We start from the raw sequence: 27611 nt of genomic DNA, 5'->3' as shown, positions 1-27611 counted from the left end.
TGACTAATATAGAAATATGTTTAATGTGATTGTACATATATAACCTATATCAGATTGCTTTCTGTCTTGGGGAGGGGGGAATGAAGAAGGGAGAGAGAAAATTTTGGAACTAAAAATCTTATGAAAACAAATGTTGAAAACTATCTTTACATGTAGATAAACTATCTTTACATAGAAAATAATAAAATACTTTTATGATTAAAAAATAAAATAAAATGGGAAACTGTAGTTATCTATATTTCATTGAGTTTTTATTTATTTTGTTAAGTAATTTGCCATTAAACTTTAATCTGGTTCTGGGGCTACATGATTGATACCTCTGGTCTAAAGGGATTCAACATTAACATGATCAGAATGAATCTGTGAGCCTTAAATCCAAATTGCTTTGGGAATTTTTGACATTCAAATACCTGGAAAATATCCTAATGCCTTCCATTTTCTTGGGATAAGCTCATACTTCCAAAATCAAATGTTAAAAAAAAATTCACTCATTTTGAGAAGCGGAATGGAATAATGAATATATTGAAAGCTGGCTTCAGAGCCAGAAAGTTCTGGGATCAAGTTTCACTTCTGGCACATACTGGCTATGTAACCCTGGGCAAGTCAGTTAACCTCCTGATGCTCTAGGCAACTATCTAAGACGGTTAAATTGCTGAGAACTTGCCAATCTACATTGGTAGAGGGAGTTCCTAAAATTGAACTTATGTATCTAATTCCTATCCTTAACCCTTTCCCACCTTAAGTAATATTTTAGGAAGTCTTAGCTCTGATAATGGTATGAAAAGGAAATGTTCAGAAAAAAAAAAGATTAGGGGGCAGCTAGTTGGCATAGTGGATAAAGCACCAGCCTTGGATTCAGGAGGACCTGAGTTCAAATCCGGCCTCAGATACTTGACACTAGTTGTGTAACCCTGGGCAAGTCACTTAACCCTCACTGCCCTGGGGGGAAAAAAAGATTAGGGGCAGTGAAATCTGAAGATAATACTACTAATTGCTATTTATAGAGCATTTTAAAACTTCCAAAGTACTTTACATATTATTTCATTTAAGCCTCACAACACTATGGAGAAGTAGGTATTATAGGTGTAGTAATCATCATTTTATCTAGGACACTGAGGCTCAGAAAGGTTAATCAGCTTGTCCACAGTAAAACAGCTAGCAAGTGTCAGAGGCAAGATTCAAATCTGGGTTTTCAGAATCTCAAGCCTAGCAACACTCTCTACTCTGCTAGGTTGTGAGCAGCACAAACCATCCCAGTTTCCTTTAATTCAGCCTATTTGGGTGGAAAACCCTGGTAGGAGGGTATTTTTGAGCTTGTCTGAATGACAGTAGCTAGTTTAAGATAAAGGGGGAAAGGGGGCAGCTAGGTGGCACAGTGAATAAAGCACCGGCCCTGGGTTCAGGAGAACCTGGGTTCAAATCTGGCCTCAGATACTAGACACTAGTTGTGTGACCCTGGGCAAGTCACTTAACCCTCATTGCCCAGCAAAAATAAATAAATTTAATAAATTTAAAAAACAAACAAAAAAAAGATAAAGGGGGAAAGATAGAAGGACTTGAGATCAGGGTGATGGTCAAGGCTTCAGAGAAGGGGAAATAAAGAATCTGCAGAAAACAGGTAGGAAGAATGTAGAGAGATGAATGGAGGGCTGAGAGGAAGAAGGGAAGGGAAGAAGGCAGGCTAGAAAGAAGGGACAGCTTTGTATTTCATGACTCATACCTCCCCTGTGAGACATTACTGGCCACTGATGTAACCTTCTTTAGTGTTGTGATGATGCTCTCAGTCCGTCTTCTTGGACGTTTCCCTTTAGATGATGAAAAGAAAATAGCAAAACACTTGGAGTATTTCCCAGTACTTTCACGGAAGCTAAAAGCATCCCTAGGATTCCGGACATCCAATTTTTTATATCTCAAAGTTTACACACCTTTACCCTTGGTACCATGCTCTCGATCACGCTTTTGCTCTGGGAGTCTGAAACCAAAAGGAAGAGTTATGAGATTTCCTAAAAAAGAAAAAGAATTTTTGTGCATTTATTTTTTTCAGGGAGGGGAAAAGTAAGGGGTTCAGTTGTGATTATAATGAGTTTGAAGGGTTGGAAAGACATCCACGTTTCAAATAGGTTGCAGAAAACATTGATCTGGAGCTAGGATCATTGGTAGAATTATGGGAGTAGATGTGCTCTACGGAGTCACCCCAACCCCACAGCCCCTGCCAATTACCTTGTACTTTTATATAGTTACATAGGATCATAGATTTACAGCTGAAAGGCACCTTAGATTTCATTGAGATCTACCTACTCGTTTTTCAGATGAGGAAACTGGGTATAGAGAAGTTAGACATATAGCTAGTAAGTGTCTGAGAAAGGATTTGAACCCAGGCCTCCCTGACTTTAAGTCTTGTGCCCTATTCACTGTGCCATGATGTCTCTCCCAGCAAAATGCTAACTTCCTGAGGGCATAGACTGTTTCATTTTTATCTCTGGGTCCCCAGTGCTTAATCCATTTACCTGAAGGATCAAATAAAGAATCCTGTTTGGTTTTTAAAGCCCTTTATAACTAGTTTTTTTTTTTCCCTAGTCTTTTTATACTTTATATCCCTACCTCAGAATTTAGTGACACTGGCCTCTTTGCTCTTCCTTGCACAAGACTCAATTTCCTAACTCTAGGCATTTTTACTGTTACCCATGCCTAGAATTCTCTCTCTCTTTATCTCCATCTCCTGGATGACTTCCTTCAAGTTCCAGCTAAAATCCCACCTTCTGCAAGAAGCCTCCTTTCTCAGTCTCTCTTAATGATGGTGCCTTTCCCCTGAGATTATCTCCAATTTATACTACATATGTACACGCACATAGTTTATATATCGGTGTTTGCATGTTGTCTTTCCCATTAGAAGGTAAGCTCCTTAAGAATAGGGAGCATCGGGACAGCTAGGTGGCACAGTGGATAGAGCACCGGCCCTGGATTCAGGAGGACCTGAGTTCAAATCCAGCCTCAGACACTTAACACTTACTAGCTGTGTGACCTTGGGCAAGTCACTTAACCCTCATTGCCCTGCCCCCCCCCAAAAGAATAGGGAGCATTTTTTATGCCTTAAAAACTGCATCCTCCAACACTTAGAATAGTGCCCAGGGGAGCATCTCCAGTCATTCTGATGTATATCTTGCCATTTGACCCAGATGACTCTGGAGGAGAGAGTGAGGTTGGTGACCTTGCACTGCTCCCTCATTTATTTTTCTTTCTTTCTTCCTCTCTCTCTCTCTTTCTTTTTTTTACTGCTCCCTCAGTTAAATCCAATTCACTGCAAGTCATGGCATCACCCCAGATGTCATGGTCCTCTTAATAGAACAATGGACAAATAACAAGAATAGGGCCCATCACAGTTTGTTGACTTGCACTTGCATAACTGATAGATGAGATTGCTAAGGGAAAGAAAAGAGGGCCAAAGACATAGACTTGAAAAAAAAAAATCTAAATTTGGCAGGTGGGAAGGAACCAGAAAAAGAGAAAAAGAAGGAATAGAGAGGAAGGATGAGAATTTTGTGTCAAAGAAGCCAAAGAAGGAAAAAAATATTAAGAGGGACTGGTTAGCATTATCAACTGTGGCAGAGAGAAAAAGGAAAGGGAAGATGGAGGAATGAATGGTCACAAAAGAGCCTATCTTCTTTTTTTTGTTTGTTTGTTTGTTTGGGGTTTTTTGCAGGCAATGGGGGTTAAGTGACTTGCCCAGGGTCACACAGCTAGTAAGTGTCAAGTGTCTGAGGCTGGATTTGAACTCAGGTACTCCTGAATCCAGGGCTGGTACTTTAACTACTGCGCCATCTAGCTGCCCCAGAGCCTATCTTCTTAAAATTCCCTTCAAAAACAGCAATATAAAAGACCCTGTAAAAAAGCAGGTCTAAAGAGGGCCTGATACAGAACCCTAGAGAACAGAAACTCTAAAAAGAGCTGCTATCTTCATTAATAACTTAAGTATTCCTAATGATAAAATCATGGGTCCTTTATGTATTTATTAGCAAGCAATTTAAGTAACTTTGTCCAGTACAATGGAAAGAGCACTGGCTCTGAAATGAGAAGGCCAGAGTTCAAATCCTGTTTCAGATACATGCTACTTAGGAAAGTCACTTCATTTCCATGTATCTCAGTTTTCTCATCTGTAAAAGAAGGAAACTGGACTAGATGTTCTCTCAGATTCTACCTACCTTTAGACTAGATTTGTTATCAGTAGGATACAATTAAACAATTGAACAACAACAACAACAACAACAAAAGCAGGTCTACCAGAAAACCTCAAAAAAAGAGGTGTTTTTTTTTTAGTTTAGAAACAAAATGGAAATTACCACAAGATATTACCATACCATTACATATGAATAATAAATACAATGCAGGAAACAAAAGAATAAAAATAATACAATTATCATGAAATGAAATCAAGAAGGATGAAGATTAAATGATGAAATTCAACAGCTTAGAAATATCCATGAAGAATAAAAACAAAACAAAGGATTAACCGAGGAACCAAACTGATTTATTGGAGGACTGAATTGTAGAAATGGAACAAAAAGTAAAACAAGTTTAAAAAGCTAGAAGGATACTCAGAAATGTTGTTGTGTGTGTTTTTTAAAGGTCAGAGCTTACAATAACTTATGATCAAACACCCTGAAAAAAACTGTCTCATGATTATGTTTCATGGGATGAGAGAATTTCTCAGGAATATTGAAAAAAGGGGACAAATTGTAGATAAAATTCACAGAACATTGGGGCAGCTAGGTGGTGCAGTGGATAGAGCACCAGCCCTGGAGTCAGGAGTACCTGAGTTCAAATCCAGCCTCAGACACTTAACACTTACTAGCTGTGTGACTCTGGGCAAGTCACTTAACCCCAAATGCCTCACACACACAAAAAAAACCCCTCACAGGACATTAAGAGATGAACCCTTGATTTGCCACCCAGCTTTTAGACTAAAATGACAAAGCAATGGTTTTCTAAGTAACCAAGAAGAAAATCTCACTTACTGATTATATATCAATGATATAACTGCAATATGATATGTTGAATGTCAAAGAAAATAGGACTCACTGAAGGATGTTTTTTATCACTTCCACAGCCACATCATCAAGCATTGATTTTCCCATCCGGCTGGGCTGAAAAAGCATATCTTTAACCACTTCTAACTTGTTTTCCTCGTCAGACAGTTCTACAGATAAAAAGAGAACACTCTCCTTTTCTGTGCTTGCTCCAGATCCCTGGAAGGGAAGAGAGGGTCAGAAGGGAATCTCAGTCACAGGAAAGTTTACAAACAGAAACCCTAAGAATCCTGCCAATAGTGCTCAGAAAACATGTATTCACTGCCTGACTTCCTTCAAGTCCCTGATAAAGTCTCACCTTCTACACAAAGGGTTTCCCAATCCCCCTTAGTATTAGTGCCTTCCCTCTGTTGATCATTTCCAACTTATCCTGTATATAACTTGTCTTTACCTAGTTGTTTGCATGTCATCTCCCCTGTGAGTTCCTTGAGAGCAGGGACTGTCTTTTGCTTTTCTTTGTATCCTTAGTGCTTAGCACAGTTCCTGGTTCACAGTAGATACTTAATGTTTGTTGAGTGATTGATTTGAGCATCTCAAAGTGTCTTAGAGAAACTAGGTTCAGAATGTTTTTTCCAGGTTTGGGATTTATTTAGTTGATTATCCTACATTTAAACATTTTAACTCAAATTCCAATCTTTCCTTTTCCCCTTCTCCTTCCCTCTCTCACACAAATTAGTTCCTAGATCTAATAGACTGTGAGCTCCCTGAAAACTTGAGTCATAAAGGAATTAATGGACCATGGAAAGAATGCATAGTATAATGGGAAAGATGTTTTTCAGATGATGTGTTTGTTTTCTTGCTCTACAAGTTACTGAGCGACAATGGGCCAGCAAATGAGCCTCTCTTCTTTTTGTTAATAAACATTTTTATTTAAAGTTTTAAGTTCCAAATTCTATCCCTCCTTCCCTTCCTCCTTCCCTGAGGCAGTAAGCAATCAGATGTAGGTTATAGAGTGAAATTATGTGAAACATTACCATATTAGTCATTTTGTATGAGAAGATGAATCAAAGAAAAAGAATGAAAGAAAGTCTGTGTTCAATCAATATCAGTTCTTTCTCTGGAGGTGGATATATGTTTCATCATTATTAGTCCTTTGGGATTGTCTCAAATCATTGTATTGCTGAGAATAGCTAAGTCAAACACCGTTCTTCATCAAACAATATTGCTGTTACTATATTGTTACAACATTCTCCTGGTTTTGTTCACTTCACTGTGCTTCAGTTCATGTAAGTCTTTCTAGGTTTTTCTGAAATCATCCTGCTTATCATTTCTTATAGCACAATCATATTCCATTATAATCATATACCACAGCTTGTTTAGCCATTCCCCAGCTGATGGGCATCCCTTTGATTTCCAATTCTTAGTCACCACACACACAAACCCCCCCCCCAAAAAAAAGCCAACAAAAAAACCCAAACAAACAGCTGCTATAAATATTTTTATTCAAGTAGTTCTTTTCCCCTTTTGGGGGGAATGTCTTTGGGATATAAACTTAGCAGTGTTATTGCTAGATCAAAGGGTATGTATAGTTTTATAGCCCTTTGGGCATAGTTCCAAATTGCTCTCCAGAATTAATCTTTCTTCTTTAGAGACAGCTGGTGGCACAGAGGATAGAACACAGGGCCTAGAGTCAGGAAGACCTGAGTTTAAATCTGGCCTCAGACACTTAATACCTACGTGATCCTGGGGAAAATCACTCAATCTCTGTTTGGCTCAGTTTCCTCAGTTGTGAAATAAGAACAACAATGGCACCTACCTTGCAGGGATTTTGTGAGGATCAAGTATTTGTAAAAAGCACTTAGCACAGTATTTGGCACAAAATAGGTGCTATATAAATACTTATTATTTCTTTCCCCCTTGCCCCTCCAACCCCCAATTCTACTATTAGGTATATATTCCAAGGAGGTCAATGATAAAAAAAGAAAAACCCTATATACACCAAAATATTTCTAACAGTACTTTTTGTGGTATCAAAGAGTCATAAACACAGTACATGCTGACTGGCTGGGGAAGAGTTAAACAAATCAAGGTAAATTAATGTAACGGTATATTACTGTGCTGTCAGAAAGGATGAATATAGAGAAACATGGGAAAACTTCTATGAATTGAAATAAAGTGAAGTAAGCAGAGCCAAGGAAACAATGAATATTGCAAAATTACAAATAGCAAGCTTGGCCTCAAAGAAGAAATAGAAGACACTTCCCCCACATCTTTGCAGAGATGGGGACAGGTCCATGAGCATGGGAACATTTCAAATGTCAGGTTTTTTCTAGTGGTTTGGTTAGTTTTGCTGGGGGGTTTTCCTCTCTTTGTTTTTCCCCCCTTTTCTTCTTTTTAAAAAGTTCTTTTGAGGGGCAGCTAGGTGGCGCAGTGGATAGACCACCGGCCCTGGAGTCAGGAGTACCTGAGTTCAAATCCGGCCTCAGACACTTAACACTTACTAGCTGTGTGACCCTTGGCAAGTCACTTAACCCCAATTGCCTCACTAAAAAAAAAAAAAAGTTCTTTTGTTATAAAGGATGTCTCTCTTGGAAGGGGAAGGAAGGGAAGTGCAGATGATGAAAAACAAAAGATATTATTGGAAATTATTCTTAAAGATTTAACCTTTCTGAATCTCAAGGTTTCTACCTGTAAAATGAAAGATTTGGATTAGATGAAGGATTTTTTTGCAAGGCAATGAGGGTTAAATGACTTGCCCAGGGTCACACAACTAGTAAGTGTCAAGTATCTGAGTCTGGATTTGAACTCAGGTTCTCTTGAATCCAGGGCTGGTGCTTTGTCCACTGTACCACCTAGCTGCCCCATGGATTAGATGATTTCTAAGGTCTCTTCTATCTCTAAGTATTATGATCCTAAATACCATACAAACCTTATATTCCCCACAGTGCTTAGCATGGGCATACCACCCCTCATATTGTAGGCATTCAATAAATATTTATGAAAAGAATGAGTTAATAAACACATTTATCAAAACTATATTTGACTATCTTCTCTTTTTTTCTATATATTCTCTCTCCTCAAAGAACTTATCTAAACTCATTACAACTATCATCTCTTTGTAGATAATCCATAGATATGTATCTACAATCTTGAACTCTTCTTGTCCTATCAGCAACTTAAACTCAACATTTTCAAATCTGGACCCATTAATGAACCCTCTCAGCCCCAGGGCCTTACCTAAGAGTCTCTCTGAGACAAATTCATATGGGAGAGATGGGAAAGCAGAAGAAAGAGGGTAGTTCAACTATGGATGCAATTGCACTGGGATAGAAGAATACCATTCTTCTTGTAGCCCATAGAATTCAGAAGGGATTTCAGTACTAAGGGAACTAGAGCTATGATGTGGTAGATAGGACTTGTAGTGCACTGGACCTGGAATCAGATTGACATAGGTTCCCATCCTGACTCAGACACTTATTAGCTGTGTGTCCCTGGGCAAATCATTTAGCTTCTCCATGCCTCAGCATGGCATGATCAGATTTGATAGGTTCTAAGATTTTCCTAGCTCTAAATTTATGGTGTCAGTTTGTAAAGTCCTTTGCATATATGACCTTACTTAAACTTCATGAGCTAGGCACTTAAGGAAGTTGGTATTACAAAGAGTTAGTATGGGTTTCATCAAGAACACATGATACTGGGGGCAGCTAGGTGGCGCATGGATAGAGCACTGGCCCTGGAGTCAGCAGTACCTGAGTTCAAATTTGGCCTCAGACACTTAACACTTACTAGCTGTGTGACCCTGGGCAAGTCATTTAACCCCAACACATGATACTAGACTAGCCTTATATCTTTTTTTTGTGACAGAATTATTAAATAGTAGATGATAGAAATGTAGTGGGTACAGTTTCCCCCCTAGACTATAGCAAAAGTTAAAAAAAAAATTTCATACTATTCTTACAAAGACAATAGAAAGATATGGATTAGGGTCAGTGGTATCAAACTCAAATAGAAATGTAGACTGTGCATAAGAATTCCTACAGGCCAAATATTGACTTAGAAAACCACATATTAACATTATCTATGTTTTATTGTATTTTTATTTTGTTAAATATTTTCCAATTACATTTTAATCTGGTTCAGGAGTGTTGTAGCCAGATGTAGAATGCTGTGCATTTGACACTTCTGAATTAGACAATAGTACAATCAGATATAATCAAAACCAGTTGGATGAACAAACTCAAAAGAATAGTTGTTAGGGGTTCAATGTTAATATGGCAGGTGGTCTCCAGTGGAATACCCAGAGATCTGTCCTTGACTTTATGTTCTGTGACACTGTTATCACTGATTCAGGTAAAAGTATAGATGTCATGCTCATAAAATCTGTATATGAAGTAAATCTGGGAGGGTTAGCTAACACATTGGATAATATTCAGAATCCAAAAGGATTTTTGAGAGCATAGACCATTAAGCTAAACTAAATAAGATAAAATTCAATAGGAATGTAAGGGAAATAGAATCTTATTCTTGGGTACAAAAAAAAATCACTGTCACAAGTGTAAGATCGGGAGCAGTTGTTCTGAAAATGATCTGGGGCTTTTAATGGACCACAAGCTTGATATGAATCTGCAATGTGAAGAGGCAGTTGAAAGAATTAATTGTCTTGGGCTGGATTGAAAAAAGCTTTAGCTTCTAAGAAGAAATGTGATAGTCTCACTGAACTCTGCCCTCGAGAGAACTCATCTGGAGTACTGTTTTCAGTTCCAGGCACCAAGGTTTAAGGAAGATATTATTAATTAGCCAGAGAACTTCTGGAGAAGGACCTTAGGACAACAGAGCCTTGAGTCCATGTCACACAAGGACTGGCTGAAGGAGTCGGGCATGTTTACCTTGGGGAAGAAAAGATTAATAGGTCATGATAATTATCTATGAGTCCTTACAAAGCTGGCATATGGATGTCTGGCCCTAGAGAGCAGGGATATAGAAGTTGCGATTTAGGCTTGACGTCAGGAAAATCAAATCTTTCTAAACATTCAAGTTGTTCGAAAGGAGGTGCTGAGATCCCCCACCTTGAACATCTTCCAGCAGAGGCTGGAGGACCTCTTGTTGGGCACATCATAGTAGGATTCTTTGTGTTTATGGCTTGGACTAGAGAGCTACTCTGGGTCTTTTGAACTTTCAAATTATATGATATCAAAGGCTTTATTATCTCTATTTTATTGCTGAGGAAATTAAATTTGAGAGCAGTTCAATGACTTCCCCAATGCTAGTGAGTGTCAGAGTTGGGATTTGAACCTTAATTTCCCTAGTCTAGTAGCCTTTCCGTTATCCTACACTGATTCTCAGGATGCTTACCTTAAGGGATACTCCTCTCTTCAGACTACTGCTACCAAGCTAAGCTTTCTAACACAGAGTTTTTAATCACCCTACCAGAAAACCACATGTGTCTCCTTAATTTTTGGTAAATAAAATTAAAATGTTTTGGCTTGGATTCTAGAATATCATGGAGTCAGGGATCATTTCTTGTATCCCTTGCGATGTCCAGCATGGTGTGTAATTAATTGTATAGGCATTCACTAAATATTCATAAACCGAATGAATGAATAAAAGAAGTTAGTTTCCAAGCAAAAATTCAGGCAGTCTGGAATATGTAATTTAATACATAATAACCAAGTAAATTGGATTTTTATCTGATTATTTTACTTCATCTTCCCAACTGGATTATAAATTTTTTATGAGTAGGGAATTTTGTCATATTTTTTTTCTAGCCTTCTCTGTGCTAGGTATATATAGTAGGCATGCTTTTTATTTTATTTTATTTTTTTGGGTTTTGGTGAGGCAATTGGGGTTAAGTGACTTGCCCAGGATCACACGGCTAGTAAGTGTCAAGTGTCTGAGGTCAGATTTGAACTCAAGTTCTCCTGAATCCAGGGCTGGGGCTCTATCCACTGTGACACCTAGCTGCCCCAGACATGCTTTTTCATTATTTAAAAAAAAAATATTCCAAAGGGTTGTGGAAAGCAAGGCATACTGACACATTGTTCGTGGAGGAAAGAATTGACCCAATAATTCTAGAAAGCAATTTGGAATTATGGGAAAATAATTATTAAAATGTCCATTACCCTTTCACCCAGAGATTTTGTTGCTAGTCATATATTTCAAGGGGATCAGTGACAAAAATAATACTCCCAGCCATATGCACCCAAAAATTTACATTAGCATTTTTGTTGGTAGTATCAAAGAACTAGAAACCAAGTAGATGTTCGTTGATTAGGAAATTGCCAGACAAATAGTTTAATGCACTGGAATATTACTATGAAAAATAACAAAAAATGATGAATATAGAGAAACATGAGAAGACATATTAATCTATGCAAAGTGAAGTAATCAGAATCAGGAAAAGAACATACAACAATAGAATAATAACATAACAATCAAAATTTAAAGCTATGAAAATAGCATGATCAAGCCCAACAAAAAACAAGAGAAAAAACAAGAATGTAGGTGCTCTTCTTACTCTTCAGTTCTTTGCAAAGCTAGAGGACTATAAGGTGGAACACTGAATATAGTGTCAAATGTTTCTGGTATGTTTATTAATTTTGCTGAAAAACTTTACCCCTCTTTTTTATTCTTTGATATTGGGGGAATATATTTAAAATATAGAGTATGGGGGAAAGGTATCAATAAAAATTTTATTTTTGGAAACCCTAATAAAAGAGCTATATTCAAAATGATGTGAACGAGATTTGTTACCTGTTTACCCCTAGTATATCAAAAGTATCATCTTCTTGAGCAGAACCAGAAGAATATTGTACACAGTAACTGCAATGATCAACTGCAAAGCTGATGATCAACTTTGATAGACTTAACTCTTCTCAGCAATACAATGATCCAAGATAATTCCAAAGGACTCATGATGGAAAATGCTCTCCACAACCAGAAAAAAGAACTGTGAAATCTTCATGCAAATTGAACCAGACTGTTTCTACCTTTTTTTTTTCTTTTTTGAGGTTTTTCCCTCTTGTTCTAATTTTTTCACGACATGACTAATGCAAAAATATGTTTAATATGATTGTACATATATAACCTATATCAGATTGCTTTCTGTCTTGAGGAGAGGGAAGGGAAGGGAGAGAAAAATTCAGAACTCAAAATCTTATAAAAACAAATGTTGAAAACTATCTTTACATGGAACTAACTGGAAAATAATAAAAAATACTTTTATGATTTTTAAAAAGTATCATCTTCTATGTTATCTAGATGTTTTTAATCTGCCACATTATTTCACTATCAATATGCAGTAGATACTTTGGATACTGGACCCCACCAAACATCAAAAGAAGATATTTTAATTCTTTTCCAAGATTCACGTTCCTCCTGACTCTCCAAGACTATCTACAGGATGCCCCCAGATACCTCTTCACCCTGGAGGCTTGCCCCAATTCCTGATTTTACCTATTAGAAGTACCTTCTGTCCTTTGACCTCTCCCTCCAATTGGCTGATTCCTCACAGAACCTACATTTTAAGGAGGAAGCTCAGGCCAGTCATGCCTTTAGTACCCTCCAGGCTACCCTCTTGACTGTTTGGGTTTTCTCTGTAATGCCCTTGTCTCATCCCCTCTAATTCCATTTGCTTCCTTTTATGTGTTGTCTTCCTCCATCAGAGTGTAAGCTCTGTGAGGGCAGGGGCTGTCTTTTTATTTGTATTTATATTTCCAGTGCTTAGCACAGTGTCTGTCACATAGTAACGACTTAAATAAACACTTGTTGATTACCTAATGGATCATGCAAGATTTATTTAATCCTGCATTATCTTTTAGGGTAATTAGGCAACTTATTCCCCAATTAAAAGATATCCTAGGGGGGCAACTAGGTGGCACAGTGGATAAAGCACCCAGCCCTGGATTCAGGAGGACCTGAGTTCAAATCTGATCTCAAACACATGATACGTACTAGCTGTGTGACCCTGGGCAAGTCACTTAACCCTCACTGCACCACGCAAAAAAAAAAAAAAAAAAAAAAAGATATCCTATACAGCATCCAGAATTGGAAAATGCAGAAGTGCTAAATCACATCTTTCCTAGGAAAAGAGATACAATTATTACCTGGTTATCCAAATGGCAATTGAGATACTGAATCCTTTGGGTTAGTTTTTCCACCACCTGTCTGGAAAAGTTGTATAAGTCTTCTGCATTCACAGTCTGACATGGGATAATGAAAATAAGTAGAGAGATTTTTTAAAAATAGGGTTGGTTTTTTTTACAATGAATAGGAATAAATGTTTAGCTATTTCAAAATATTTGGGTTCTATATTTGGGTCCTTTAAGAAGTCAAGTGGCAAAACTGAGTGCTTGTTCACCTGGAGAGAAAGGGTCTTGGCCAAGTATGTTAGGAACAGCTTATGTGAGAAGTTACATTACACAAAATGCATCCTTTAAAAAAGTTAGTTTTGGAGCTACTTAGAGGAGGGAGAAGAGAGAAAAGCCTGGGGAGGAACAGTTGGGTCCACTCTACACATATCCCTTATGACAGTTCTGAGAGTATTCAGAGAAGACAGCAGAGAAAGGACACTAAAGAAAACTTGGGACACAAAGATAGCTCAGGTCTGGAGCATTAAAAAACATCTTTAGAACGTTCTGTGTTCAGAGTGAGTTGAAGAGATGTGAAGTAATTGGCAACTATATTTTAAATGGTAGCTGAACATATGATTTCAATAAATGAGGCTAAAAATTATTAGAAAAACTTGGGAGAAAGAAAAACAAGTAAATATTTAGAAAATGGGAGCTACTAGTGATTAATTTTTTTTCTTTTCTTTTCTTTTCTTTTTTTGCGGGGCAATGGGGGTTAAGTGACTTGCCCAGGGTCACACAGCTAGTAAGTGTTAAGTGTCTAAAGCCGGATTTGAACTCAGGTCTTCCTGAATCCAGGACCCGTGCTTTATCTACTGTGCCACCTAGCTGCCCCCACTAGTGATTCAATTAGTGACAAGGGACTTGATTGGTTTTTAGAAATGTCTGTCTTAATTTTTGCTCATGAAGTATTTCACATTCATAAGAAGAAAAATGAAGAAACCAGGAATATGCTATTTTCTAAATAAAGATAATATTTACTTGCAAAAATCAAGGCAATACACTGAGTGATGTATCTGCTTCTTTCAGTTAAAAACTGCCTACACTGAGCAGAGGTGCAAAGGGCTTTGAAGAAATGACCCAAAATAAACCCTACATATAGGGCAGCTAGGTGGCACAGTGGATAACGCAGTGGCTCTGGATTCAGGAGGACCTGAGTTCAAATCCAGCCTCAGACACTTGACACTTACTAGTTGTGTGACCCTGGGCAAGTCACTTAACCTCAACTGCCTCACCAAAAGCCAAAACAAACCAAAACAAAAAAACCCCAAAGAACCTACATAGGATTTTCTTTGCAACCCCAAACAATTCTAAAATGGTATAAGTATGTAGGCTTATCATTAAAAAAAAAAAAGCACTTAATTTTTATACCTTCCAGGGCTTCTGTCTCCTCTGCCAATATCTGCTTTGAAAAAAAAAATCCTATTCGGACTAGATGTTGGAGAGTTGAGGATATGGATAACATTTAACATTCTTTCTGTAGGGTTGCCATAAAATTCCTTCCTTAGCACTTGGATCAATTAATGCCATTTTAGAGAGATTACAGCAAGACCAAATTTGCAACAAACAAAACAAAAACATAAACCTAAAAACTCAACAAAACTCAACAAATAAACAAAAAACCATCAACAAAGCAGCTGGCTGGAAGATTAATGGGGGAAAAAGCATTACCCATAGCTCAGAGCCACAGCTTTGGACTCACAAATTCATGTCCTCACTCTCAGGGTTTGCCCTGAGAACATCAGAATTGGACTCATGTCTCAGTTTCCAGGTAAGCATGCAGGCCATTGAAATATCTACTATAAGGCAGGTTTTATTTCATATAACAGAAAATACAAAGGACTCTCAAAGCCCATAAGTGGTCATGTCCCTTCATCTATCCTGAGAGCCTAGACAATCCTTTGGGCTTTAGTATTTTTCTAGTTGGAACCTTTTTATCCCCTTTCTCCCCATGTACTATATTTTGTTTGTTTGGTTTTTTGTGAGGCAGTGAGGGTTAAGTGACTTGCCCAGGGTCACACAGCTATAATGGTTGGAATGACACCACCTGCTGGAGAGTTACTGTAGGAAAGCTCCGCCATGAGGAGAAGGTATCCAAGGGCAAGCCATGCGGCTTTCCTTGGCATCAGGAAGTGACGTTTGCTTGTGGGTACTGTTAATCAAAGCTACCAGCCAATTAGCTTGGAGCTGTGTGTGTTCATGTGGATGGGGGATGTTCCTAGTTTCATAGGAAGCATTGGGGCTTTTTGTTCCTGACCTCGCCATGGCAGGTCAGATGATGGAGTCTCTTAGAAATAGTTAAATTTTTACCTTTCTCTCTGATCATTAGATCCTAATGCTCTTTAATAAATACTTAAATACTCTTGCTAAAGCTTCTAATTTATTGGCAACCACTCATTAGATATTTTGGACAGTATAGCTAGAATTTTAGCCCCTTACACAGCTACTAAGTGTCAAGTGTCTGAGGCTGGATTTGAACTTGGGTCCTCCTGAATCCAGGGCTGGCGCTTTATCCACTGTGCTACCTCTCCCCATGTACTATAAAGGGAAAGGGGTCAAGATTTCTAGAATATTCTAGTCCTAGGCCCTCCTAGGACAGAAATTATTCATTATATTAAACTAGCGATAAGATTTTTATGACAGAGATGAAGTTAAAGCCATCACATTAATTTGATTTCACATTTCAAAAGTAGTATCACTGAGGCTTGTATCAAGGACCACATATTTTTTTCCCTAGGAGGGCAATGCCCTCTATTCTCAACTGATTTCAAGAAATAAAAAAGTGAAGCCCAGGGCAGCTAGGTGGCACAGTGGATAGAGCACCGGCCCTGGATTCAGGAGGACCTGGGTTCAAATTCGGCTTCAGACCCTTGACACTTACTAGCTGTGTGACCCTGGGCAAGTCACTTAACCCCAATTGCCTCACCAAAAAAAAAAAAAAAGTGAAGCCCAAGAGGAGACTCAGAGTCTTATCAGCCAGGGCTGAGACTTACCAGAATCTAGATACAGATTATAAGTCAAGTCTCCTTAGAATTATATTTCTATCAGTAGGTACCTCTCAGATTCACAGCCTAATAGGCACAGGAAAAAGGACAGGGCACTTACTTTTTGGTCCACAAATTCTTGACCACAAATACGTATCTTGTGGCGAAGTTCTTGCAGAGCGTTATTGAGCATCTCAGTTTGAAAATTAGATTTGGACACCTGGAAAAGAAGAGGACTAGACTTTTTTTTCTAGAAGGAGAATCTGGAGCTAAGAATACATTAAAACACATTTTCTGGTAAAGGAATTAACATGTGAAAATAAGTTATTTTACTCTCCTCAAATTTAAGTTCAAATTTAGCAGGTAAAACACTGGCACATTCAACTACGTGTAGGACAAAAAAAGTATGAAGGATCTTGTCATACTTAACATCATTTGTGACGTCACATAAGAACTAGATTATTCCTCACTAATTAGTACCTTGGCAGAGAAACAACGAAAAGCATTTGTTAGGTTAAAAACATTATTTAAATGATGTTTCTTTTGAGTGTGTAGGTGTGTGTTCTGTTGGCATGATGGATACAGAGCCGGTCTAGGAATCAGGTAGACCTGAGTTCATGTCTTACCTTTATACTGGCTGTGTTGCTTTGGGCAAGTTATTTATGGACCTGAGCAAGTTATTTAATGGGTCCTAGGCAATTTTCTAAGACTCTAAGTTGAAGAATAACTGCTCATCTTCATTGTTAGGTTTTCCTCAAATAGGAATTTCTGTATACCAACGAAATCATAGGTCCAGATCAGACCAAAGGGACCTTGTTAATTTTTATATGTCTTCATTTAAAAATTAAATATATATGTACATATACATATATATATATATATACATATATATATATATATCTTCGAGGGCAGCTAGGTGGTGCAGTGGATAAAGCACCAGCCCTGGATTCAGGAGGATCTGAGTTCAAATCCAGCTTCAAACACTTGACACTTACTAGCTGTGTGACCTTGGGCAAGTCACTTAACTCTCATTGCCCCTCCAAAACAAAACAAACAAACAAACTATATATATATATATATATATCTTCATTTAAAATGGGGGATCAAAAGCTGAAAGGACGACCCTGGCCCTTTTAAAGGACCTCCCACTATAATACCTTAACATTTACCAAAAGAATATCAGATTATTAACAGGTACTAGCCTGGCAATCACAAGATTTAGGATCTAGTGCAGGCTCTGCCACTAAATAAGTGTATCATCTTGAGGTACTTCATCCACAGGAGCCCCATTTTTCAATATGTAAAATGGGAGCATTGGGCTAGAGTTGGGGGTTAGAACTACAGTGGTTTGGGGTAGGAGATGCCATGTGTAAAATTCTTTGAGGGTTGACCAAGGGAGGTCGTGACTCTCTTATACATTAAAATGGATGACTCAATATTCGTCAAGCAAATAACATTTGTTATGTGTTCCACTAACCATAACTAGACATCATACCTGTCCCAACCATACTGCCTTTCACATGTGAAGATAATATTGACTACCAGCTATAAGGGAAACTTTGAGTTGTTTTTCTAAAATGTTGGTTGTAATCAACTGCTGGTCCACTCCAACTTGCCTTGCTATGTCCAATGGCAGACAATGGCAGACAATGGCAGATAGATAGTTGGACTAGTCTGTGACGCCCCAAAGGGATTCTCAAGGTTAACTCTACCTTTGGAAATTGAACTCAGGTCATGAGTACCTTGTTCTAGTCAAGTAATCTGATAAGGCACAGGCAAAACCAATTCATTCTATGTCACTTCATGCCATTCATTTGTTGATCCTTAGGGTAGCTATTGAAAATGTCCCTCTTAGGGGCAGCTAGGTGCTGCAGTGGATAGAGCACTGGCCTTGGATTCAGGAGGACCTGAGTTCAAATCTGAACTCAGACACTTAACATTTACTAGCTGTGTGACCCTGGGCAAGTCACTTAACCCCAATCACCTCACAAAAAAAAAAAAAAGGAAAAAAAATGTCCCTCTTCCCTCCCAATTTTTTTCCAGAGTCGAGCCTTCACAAAGTTGAAAAAGAAGAAGTTGACACCAGAGTCCAACTAAGGCACAAGGTTGGCCATGTCCAGTACAACCTTGAAACTGTAGGTAGAGTTAGTCACTCATTTCTGAAATTCCTCAAAGGGTCTTACGTTCCCTTCCTTACCAACATTACCTACTTCTCTCCACAGCTGGCCAGATACCCCCAAGATAAAATAAATGACATCAACCCATCAGTAAAAGAAATAAGAAATTCTACCTCTGCCTTGATATTCACTTGCAGATTTGTCAAGAATCGCTGGATTTTCTCTACAAAAATGAGATCCACTGATAGGTTGTGGAATTTACTTTCAAATTTGTTGATGATCTCATTTGCCTACAAAGAAAAATTAAAAAGTAGAGACACTAGTAGGCCTAATTCTAATTTTTCCAAACAGTTATAGGGAAGAAATTGATGTGAATTTCCTGCCTGAATTTAAAACAAACAATCCATATACTCTTAAATTTTAAAAGCCAGAAGATATTACTTTTACATTAGAATAATGGCAGAATGTCTATGATTAGTGCATTTGAACTCCAAGAAAGATGTGCTCACCTGCTCTATGTATTCATTCTCCATTTTCTCCATTTTCATCATGATAAAAGTCTCAACAAATTCAATCCGTAAGGATTCCTTTTCTAGTCGACTACAAAATGAAGTCAATTCATCAGGGGAGAAGTTCCCTCCCTCTGAAAACAATCTAAAAGTAAGTCAGAATAAAAGTCATTGACTCAGAACATCTTACCCTTCTTGAACTTTCTAGTTACCAGATAGGAGGGCTAGAATCAAGGAAAATGCCTGTAGGCTGCCCTATCTGGAGAGAAAGGATAGAGGCAGAATTTGAAGTTTCATAGGTAGATGGGGCTAGTTTCCTGGTGAGGCACTTCCCCTACCAAGGCAGGTTGATACCTTATTTATCTCCTTAGAGCAGCATGGAAAGGTGGGAGGGTAGGGTTCCACAAACTTTGGCCTGAGAGCAAATCTGGCCTCCCATCTGTTTTTGCACAGGAAGCTAAGAATAGTTTTTTTGCATTTTTTTTTTAAAAAGTTTTATTGGATTTGAAATTTTAAGAGTTACTCTTAGCTTGCAGGCTATATAAAAACAGGCACTGAGAAGGATTTGGCATTCAGACCCCTGTCTTAGAAAGCTAATGATTTGACTGGGCCCACATAGCCAGATCCTACATCTGCCTGGCTTTGAAGGCCACCTCTTTACCTACTACTTCATCTTTTAGCTCCAGGCATTCTCTCTGGCTGTCTTTCCCCAATTCCTGGAATCATCATCATCATCCTTCCTCCTCCTCCTCTTCGCCTCTGCCTCATGGCTTTCCTGACTGCCTTCGAGTCTCAGAATTTAGAATCCCCCTTTGCTCATCTCCCTTAATTCTAGTGCCTGATCTCTGCTGATTATTTCCAATTTATCCTCCAACTGGCTCAACTGCACACAGATGTTTGCATATTGTTTGCACCGTTGGAATCTCCAGTGGCTGGAATCTCCTTGAGAGTAGAGGCTGTCTTTTACCTTTCTTTAGGTCCCCAGGGCTTAGCACAGTGCCTGGCACAAGTAGGCACTTAATAAATGGTTATTATTGACCAACTGACTACACCACACTTCCTCTTATTTGTAAAAGGAGAAATTAATGCTTACTACGTTTATGTTTATGTCAAGATTGGGGGTGGGAGGGAAGAGGGAGAAGGAAAACTCTATAAAAAAAAGAGAGATCGTTGAGAACAAATCCACATCAGTTTTTACCTGCATTTTTTAAGAAAATCCATATTTGCAAGTCGGAGTTTCTCCATGTTTTCTTCTAGATATTGTCGGAAACCACGGAGGGACACCTGCATGACATCCACGTAAGAGAGTAGCTCTCTGTGCAGATTGGAGCTGAATAGAGTCAGGCTGTGAGAAAAGAAAGCCCATTTTGAGAGAATGTAAATTTCTGGGGAGTGGTGCTCTGCTCTTCTGTCAGATCATGATCCCAAAACACTGGCTCCCAATCACACACATGAAAATTTTGAGTGCTTAATTGTCAACTACAAGTGTCCCAATTAGCCCACCAGTTTTCTGCCATTGATTTCATTTTCATGAAACTCACTTTCCTGAAACCAATTCAACTGTTATCAGAAGCAGGACAACCCATGGCTACTGCTTCCTTATTGATTTGAACACAATGTTCAAAGCTAAGTGTTTACAATAGTACTTTTAAATAAAAGGTTTCTCAAAATGCTTTTTGATACAGTGGTGGCACTGGTGAACACAATAGTTAGAAAATATACTTTACACTCAGCTGACAAAGCATCAGAAGAGGACTTTGGGAAAGGAGATGTTTCAAACTAGGTCTTTAGGTTAAAACAAAGGAGAATGATTGGATTGTGCCTGTATAGTAAATGCCTAGTTCTAGTCTTCCCCTGGAAGTTAAGACCAGTAATTCTGTGTCTACAGCCTAATAGAATTCTTTTGAGGACGGCTGCTGATCTGGGGAGAGGGTTGGCTCCCTTACTTCCGACTTGTGGTGGAGTTGAGGAAGGCTTGCTCTATGCCAGCCATCCAGTTCCGGAAGTTTTTGCTCTTGGTGTTTTGTTCTTCATTGAATTTATAGAACAGTATCCTCTCTCTCTTCAGTGTTTCCAAGATGCTGGCACAGTGACGATCGAGACGTTCTTGGTGAAACAATAACTCAGCTGCAAAGGAAAGATGGGGCACGTGTGAGCCTTGCAATCTCTCTTGGCAGTTCATTCCCAAGTAGACTGGGGGAACAAATAGATTTCCAAGCAGTGACGAATGATAGCATTCATGCACCAAAAAATTAGTAAGGAAGTTCAGGTTCAAAAAGAAGACCCACGGGGCAGCTAGGTGGCACAGTGGATAGAGCACCAGCACTGGAGTCAGAAGGACCTGAGTTCAAATCCGACCTCAGACACTTAACACTTACTAGCTGACCCTGGGCAAGTCACTTAACCCCAATTGCCAAAGAAGAAGAAGAAGAAGAAGAAGAAGAAGAAGAAGAAGAAGAAGAAGAAGAAGAAGAAGAAGAAGAAGAAGAAGAAGAAGAAGAAGAAGAAGAAGAAGAAGAAGAAGAAGAAGACCACCCACAATGAAAAATGTTAGGTAGTGCAAGAGGAAAGAACATGGGCTCTGGAGTCAAGAGGATGTGTATTCAAATCCTGCCTTGGATGTTTATAACCTGGGTGTCACTTAGCATCCATGGCCCTTAGTATCCTTAACTATAAAACAAAAGGACTGGGCTAGATGGTCTCTGAGGTTCTTCCTGACTCTAGATCTCTGTGTTCCTATGATCAGAATATGATATTTTTATTCAAGGACTTTAGTATGGCTGAGATGTATACCTGTAGTATCAGACAAAAATCACCAGTTTATTCTGATCCACAGACTGATTGGGGCTGTAACTGTCCCTGAAAAAGACAGTCTCTCTCTGTCTCTGTCTCTGTCTCTGAAGGGTCAGGAGTAGGAGAGAGTGGACATTTCTCAAAGAAATGAGAAGTGGGAGCAGCTAGGTGGCACAGTGGATAAAGCCCCAGCCCTGGATTCAGGAGAACCTGAGTTCAAATCCAGCCTCAGACACTTGACACTTACTAGCTGTGTGACCCTGGGCAAGTCACTTTAACCCTCATTGCCCCACAAAAAAAAGAAATGGAATGAAATGAAATGGAATGGAATGAGAAGTGAATAATGTACACCAAGGTAAAACAATGCCCTATCTCTATCGTGTTCTAAGGTTTCAAAACACTTTATTTCCAGTAACTCCAAGGTAGATAGAGATTATCTTATTTTTTTTCCTTGGCTGCCCAAGTGCCTAGCACAGGCTTTCTACATAGCAAATGCTATGTTTACTTAAATTATAAAAGGGGGTTGGACTGGCTGACCTCTGAGGCCCCATCCAGCTATGGAATTCTGTGATTCAAATGGAAGAGTTCTGAAGCCAACCTCTTGCAGGTCCTGCAGCTCTCCACTAAAGAGATTTCTATCTCCCTGATTCACTGGGCATTTAGACTTCACATACAAAGCTGCAGTGGAAAGAGTACTGGCCTTGGAATCAGGAATTCAAATATGGCCTCAGACACTAGCTGTGTGACAGGGCAAGTCACTTAACCCTGTTTGCCTCAGTTCCTCATCTAAAAAATGAGCTGGAGAAGAAAATAGCAAACCAGTCCAGCATCTGATTGAAAAACAATACCATTTTAGGTACACATAACACTTTGACGGCTCTGGCATCTCAGTGGAATAGGCATACCCTCTCCCCCACTGAGGACCTCAATTCCATCCCTGCATTTCTTATCCTCCACTGAAGCTATAGCAAAATAGTCCTGTAGCTTCAAGTCCAGAAGAAACTAGGTGTGCAATCTCTGCAGAACTGGAGGGAAGTATGAGAGTTGTATTCACACATCAATGAAGGCTCTCATTTAAAAGACTTTAATTTCTTAATGTAGTCAAAAGACACAAAACGTTATCACCCTTTCTGGGAACACTTCAGACAAGTTGTAAATTCACAGTCACTTTTTCACAGTTTGCTAAAAGGTGCTAAATAGACTACAAGTGTTAGACAAATGGATGTAATTAACAAAGTATAACCAGAATTCCAGGAAAAATCTCACACAGGCACTTTTCATAGGGTCATAGATCTAGAGCTCAAAGGGACCTTGGAGGTCCTCTAATCTAAGCCTCTCATTTTATAGGTGAGAAAACTGAGGTCAAGAGAAGGGAAGTGCCTATGGTCACACAGGTAACTAACTAGTGGCAGAACTCAGATTAGAATATGGGTTCTCTGACTCTAGATTTATTATTCTTTTACTATGCAATCCTGCTTCTTTGGAAAGAATTGAGGGAAAGTGGCATTGTACCTGCTCTGACATTGTGGATGTCTGTCTTTATGCGTTTCATCCTTGGTTTATGTAAGTGGAGACGCAGCTCCAGCTCTGAATCCAGCTCTTCAGTCTTTGCAGCGACAAGGATCTTGGAATTGGTCAAGGATTGGCCAAACCACTTCTCAAGGCATTCAAAAAAGTCATAGCGGATTCTGGGATGAAGAAAAAAAATAACCTAGTTTAGAAGATACTCTTCCATGATCTGGACTTTCATTTTCAGATAAGTCAATATAGGAAACATATAAAAACACAGTAAAGTCACATGGAGGGAACAGAATTTATCTGATAAATGCTTTAAAAAATTGTGGGTTCCATTTCAGCAATCCTCAGCAGATGGACTTTGCAAAAGGCTTTGCAAGGTTATAGCCAAAGCCACAACCCTTCCACATGCCTTAATTCAATTCAACAAGCATTCATTAAGTGCCTACTACATGCAAGACACTGAAGATACACAAAAACAATGAAAAAATACCATCTCCTACCTTCAGTGAACTTGCATTCTACTGAGAAAACAAAGAAGTATATACAAAATGATATGAGGAAGAAGAAATCATGCAGGAGCTTTGAAGAAAGCAACTTTCTCCCAGCAGGTAAAGGTCATGGCTGGAAGCTGGGCTTCCTATCTATGGCTTGAAGGCAATTAACAAACCAATGAGTGTAAATAATTTCTAGAGAGGCTGCTGTATTTTGTTTTATTTTGTTTTGCCATCTAAATCATTCCTCCCCAACTCAGAAGAGCATCGCCTTCGCTCACTTATTTCAGATGCATCTTTTCTAAATTTTCAACATTTTAAAGTCCCCCCCCCAACAAATCCCAGTTTAAAATATTGAAGGAAGGATGCTCCTACTCACTGTTTTTTTAGTCTTGAAAACAGTTGGGGTGGTAAAATCACATGTTCTAGGCATGTGGCAGTATTGAGAGGAGCATCTTCTGGTGACTCATCAGATAAGGTAGTATGGAGCACTTTATTTTCAGCTTCTTCAGGAAGTGAAAAGACCAAATACTTGTTCCCACTGGAAGTTATGAAGGACTCCAACTCTTCATCAGAGCTTTCAATTATACTCTCCTCCTCTGATATATTCTCAGGTTGAATCTAGACAGGTAAGATGGCTTTAGCATATAAGAAGCATGAAATTTGTAGCAAAGCTATAACTAGAGTAGAGTGACTGGGACTTTTCCCCAGGGCACTAAAATTTAGAGGGCACTGAGAACACTTTTGGTCCTTCAGGAGGTAGAAACAATTGAGCTCAGCACCTAGTTAGCAAATAACAGGAAATGGTAAAGTAGTGTCCTTTTCTTCCCCTACACCTCAGGTGAGCTTTGACCTAGCCTAGCATCAGCCCTGCTCCTCCTCCTAGTCAACAGCCATTAAGTAGTGTCTGGGGTCTCTGACAAACCTTTCAAATGAACTATGCGTTTTGTGCAGCTTGCTTCGGGCACAAATAGGTGCAAGGGTAAATCACCCAAGGATCATCCTTTACTAGCATTTATACTCAAGATTCATATCAAGATTCATAGTTAGTAGCATTATAATAACAATTTTCATTACCATACCCAAAGGGAGGGGTGATTGAGGAAAGGAAAGACACCAAATGAACAAGATTTTTTTAATGTGAAAATCTCAATGCCAACACATCAAGTTCAGATGTGACCATGAGGCAACATAACAACTCGATTAAGTATGATATTAATGCTAAAGGCCAACAAGAACTTACTTTCCGTTATATCCCCAGTGGGCTTCCCAGGGCAGTGAGTATAGCAATGCTTTGTGGAAAGGGACAGGGATTCTGTTACAAGGGAGTAAAAAGCTCATTCTACAGGGTAATGACACATTCCAAGAGCAAGACAGAATCCCATCCATGATGCTTAATACAAACCATTGTTTCCACTCCCTAGAAGCCTTTTCCAAACCAGTCCAATCCAATGTGATACAATCCGACAAGCATTTATTAAGTATCTATGATGTGTAAAGTGAGATGATCATGGCCTAGTAGACAGAGAACTGGCCATAGAGTCAGGAAGACCTGGGTTCAAGTCATACCCATGAAACATATTACGCTGTGTGACCTTGGGCAGGTCACTGAATGATCTTTTCAGAGGATTTCTATAAAGGTAGCAGTGCGATGTAATGTAAAGAACATTGTAAATAGGATACCAAAGGGAGTCCTAGATTCTAGTCTCAACTTTGCAACTAAAAAACTCTGTGATTTTGGTCAAGTCATTCCTCCTCCCCTAGTCTTCAATGTCTTACTGCTTAGCCCTTGGTCCCTATGGCTACAGTGGTTGAATCTGCAGTTTATTCTATTTCTCTATTTTGCCTTTTGCGGGGAGGGGAGATGTCTAAACTTTTGAGTCAATATGCTTTAGGATCTTGAATACATTTTCCTCAATTTCCTTTTTATCTTATGTTCCCATTGCTAAAAATAAGTCAATATTATCAATATTTGCCATATTATGATTATAGAGTATTATAACTGTCAGTTCATTTCAGCCAAGATAATAAAAGACAGAATGGTTGATGTTGGAGGGACTATGGGAAAATAGCCTCCATGATTGGTGGAGTTGTGACTTGGTCTGTCTTGAGAAACAATTTGGAATTATGCCAGAAAAACCACTAAATTGTTCATACCCTTTGATGCAGTGATCCCTCTACTGGGCATTTGCTTCAAGGAGATCAAAGTTAGAAATAAGGGCTACAGGCATAACAAATCACTCATAGCTATACTTTTTATGGTCAGTAAAAATATGGACGCAAAATAGTTGCATGTTTATTGGGGAATGGATGTACAAACTGTGGCATTTGAAGGCATTATAATACTACTTATAAGAAACAGAATCTGAGGAATTCAGAGAAACTTGAGAAGATTTATATGAAATGAAGCAAAAGAGGAACAAGGAGAACAAGATACATAATGACCACAATAATGCAAATTATCACAACACTAAATGGTAGCCTAACTCACATTAATTGCACTTGCTAGTAATAATAATAATGATAATGATAATAATAACTAATATTTATATAACACTTATCATGTGCCAGGCACTGTGCTAAGTGCTTCACAATTATTATCTTGTTTGATTCTCACAACCCCAGGAGGTGGGTGCTATTGTTATCCTCATCTTACAAATGAAGAAACTGAGGCAGTGGTTAAATGACTTGCCCAGGGTCACACAGCTAGTAAGCATCTGAGGCTAGATTTAAGCTTGGGTCTTCCTGACTCTCCCAGTGCTCTGTCCACCACCACCTAGCTGCTCTTTCTTGATGCCAAAGAACAGGTGATGGAAACAGATTTCCCTATTTTTTTGTTGGAGAAGTGGGAGATGGTTTGACTTTTTTACAAAATAGGGTTCTATATGGTGGGAGATAGGTTGGAAAGCATGATATAAAAATAAAAGATATCAAAATAAAATTTATGCATCGATGATATTGTGGCCGAGTTGCATTGATTGATATGATAATGAAAATGCCCCCTAAATTACTTTACAGATATGGTACCATACAAATCAACCTGCCTAGGAATACTTTTGGAGGTGGACAAAATGATAACAAAATTAATTTGGTGGAACAAAAGGTCTATAATCCCAAAGGAAATATAATAAAAATAATTTTTATATTTTATACAATAATATAAATAGAAATTTTATAGAAAATATAATTTTTAATTGGGAATGAAGATAGGACATCCAGATTCTAAATCATACTATTGCAATGTTTCTGTCCTCTTGGCAGCTGATGCCCTGAAGGGGCTGTGCTTTGTATATGTAAGGGGATGTGACTGCTGATTGGCTGAGAGAATGCTGAGCCCTAATGCTGGGTGAGTACAAAAAGAGATTTTCTTCATTTCTGTTGGACAGATCCTTCTAGAGAGGATGGAGCCCCAGAAGCCTTAAGACATGTAGAGGAAGTTGGCCTCCCTCCTATCACATCTATTGACTTGTAGCACCTGTTGAGAGCAGACTTCCTCTTGGTAAGATTCTTCTCTCTCCTGGTTCAAGATGAGACCTTTATGTTGCTCTCAGATAATGAGCTTGTTTACTCTTATGCATACTTTGTGGTATATTCTAATATGTGTGACTTTTCTGATTTCTGTTTTATACTTTTTATAATAAAGAGGCTTACTAGTTATTCATGACAGTCTTTTGTGTAACCAGCATTTGGTGGGAAGGGATTAAAGTGGTGAGTAGGAGCTCCTCCAGAGAAAGAACCTATAAACAGAAGGATAGCCTGATACTTCTAATTAGTGATAAAACAGCCTGGTTGTCTTGGATCCTACCTACCTCTTTCTCCAGATAGGTTTTTGAAAATTAGACCTCTAGGAGATCAAAGGTAAGTATAAAAATAAGGATCCTTGTGCTGTAAGAAATCGATGAGCTGGTTGATTTCAGAAAAACGGAACGATTTGCATGAAATCATGAAGAGTGAAATGAACATCATGAAGAGAATGTTGTATATAGGAAAAGCAATATTGTTAGAAGAACAATATTGTGAATGACTAAGTTACTCAGATCAACTACAAA

At 38.6% G+C, this 27611-nt stretch overlaps 1 protein-coding gene across 1 annotated transcript in view; it reads right to left on the bottom strand.

Moving 5' to 3' along the window:
- CCDC180 (coiled-coil domain containing 180) overlaps positions 1-27611 on the bottom strand; it is a 122231-nt gene that overhangs the window by 52176 nt on the left and 42444 nt on the right. Inside the window, exons 19-29 of the mRNA XM_043989531.1 lie at positions 23942-24183; positions 23066-23241; positions 20707-20887; positions 19959-20105; positions 18761-18905; positions 18425-18541; positions 16256-16354; positions 13127-13222; positions 5077-5243; positions 1926-1972; positions 1721-1805 (exon numbers count right to left, since the gene is read on the bottom strand). Of these exons, the coding sequence (XP_043845466.1) occupies positions 1721-1805; positions 1926-1972; positions 5077-5243; positions 13127-13222; positions 16256-16354; positions 18425-18541; positions 18761-18905; positions 19959-20105; positions 20707-20887; positions 23066-23241; positions 23942-24183 (1502 nt within the window). The remainder of the gene's footprint in view (positions 1-1720; positions 1806-1925; positions 1973-5076; positions 5244-13126; positions 13223-16255; positions 16355-18424; positions 18542-18760; positions 18906-19958; positions 20106-20706; positions 20888-23065; positions 23242-23941; positions 24184-27611) is intronic.

Source organism: Dromiciops gliroides, chromosome 2 (assembly GCF_019393635.1).
Source record: "Dromiciops gliroides isolate mDroGli1 chromosome 2, mDroGli1.pri, whole genome shotgun sequence".
Classification (NCBI taxonomy): Eukaryota; Metazoa; Chordata; class Mammalia; order Microbiotheria; family Microbiotheriidae; genus Dromiciops; species Dromiciops gliroides.
This window is presented reverse-complemented; position numbering and strand designations above follow the sequence as displayed.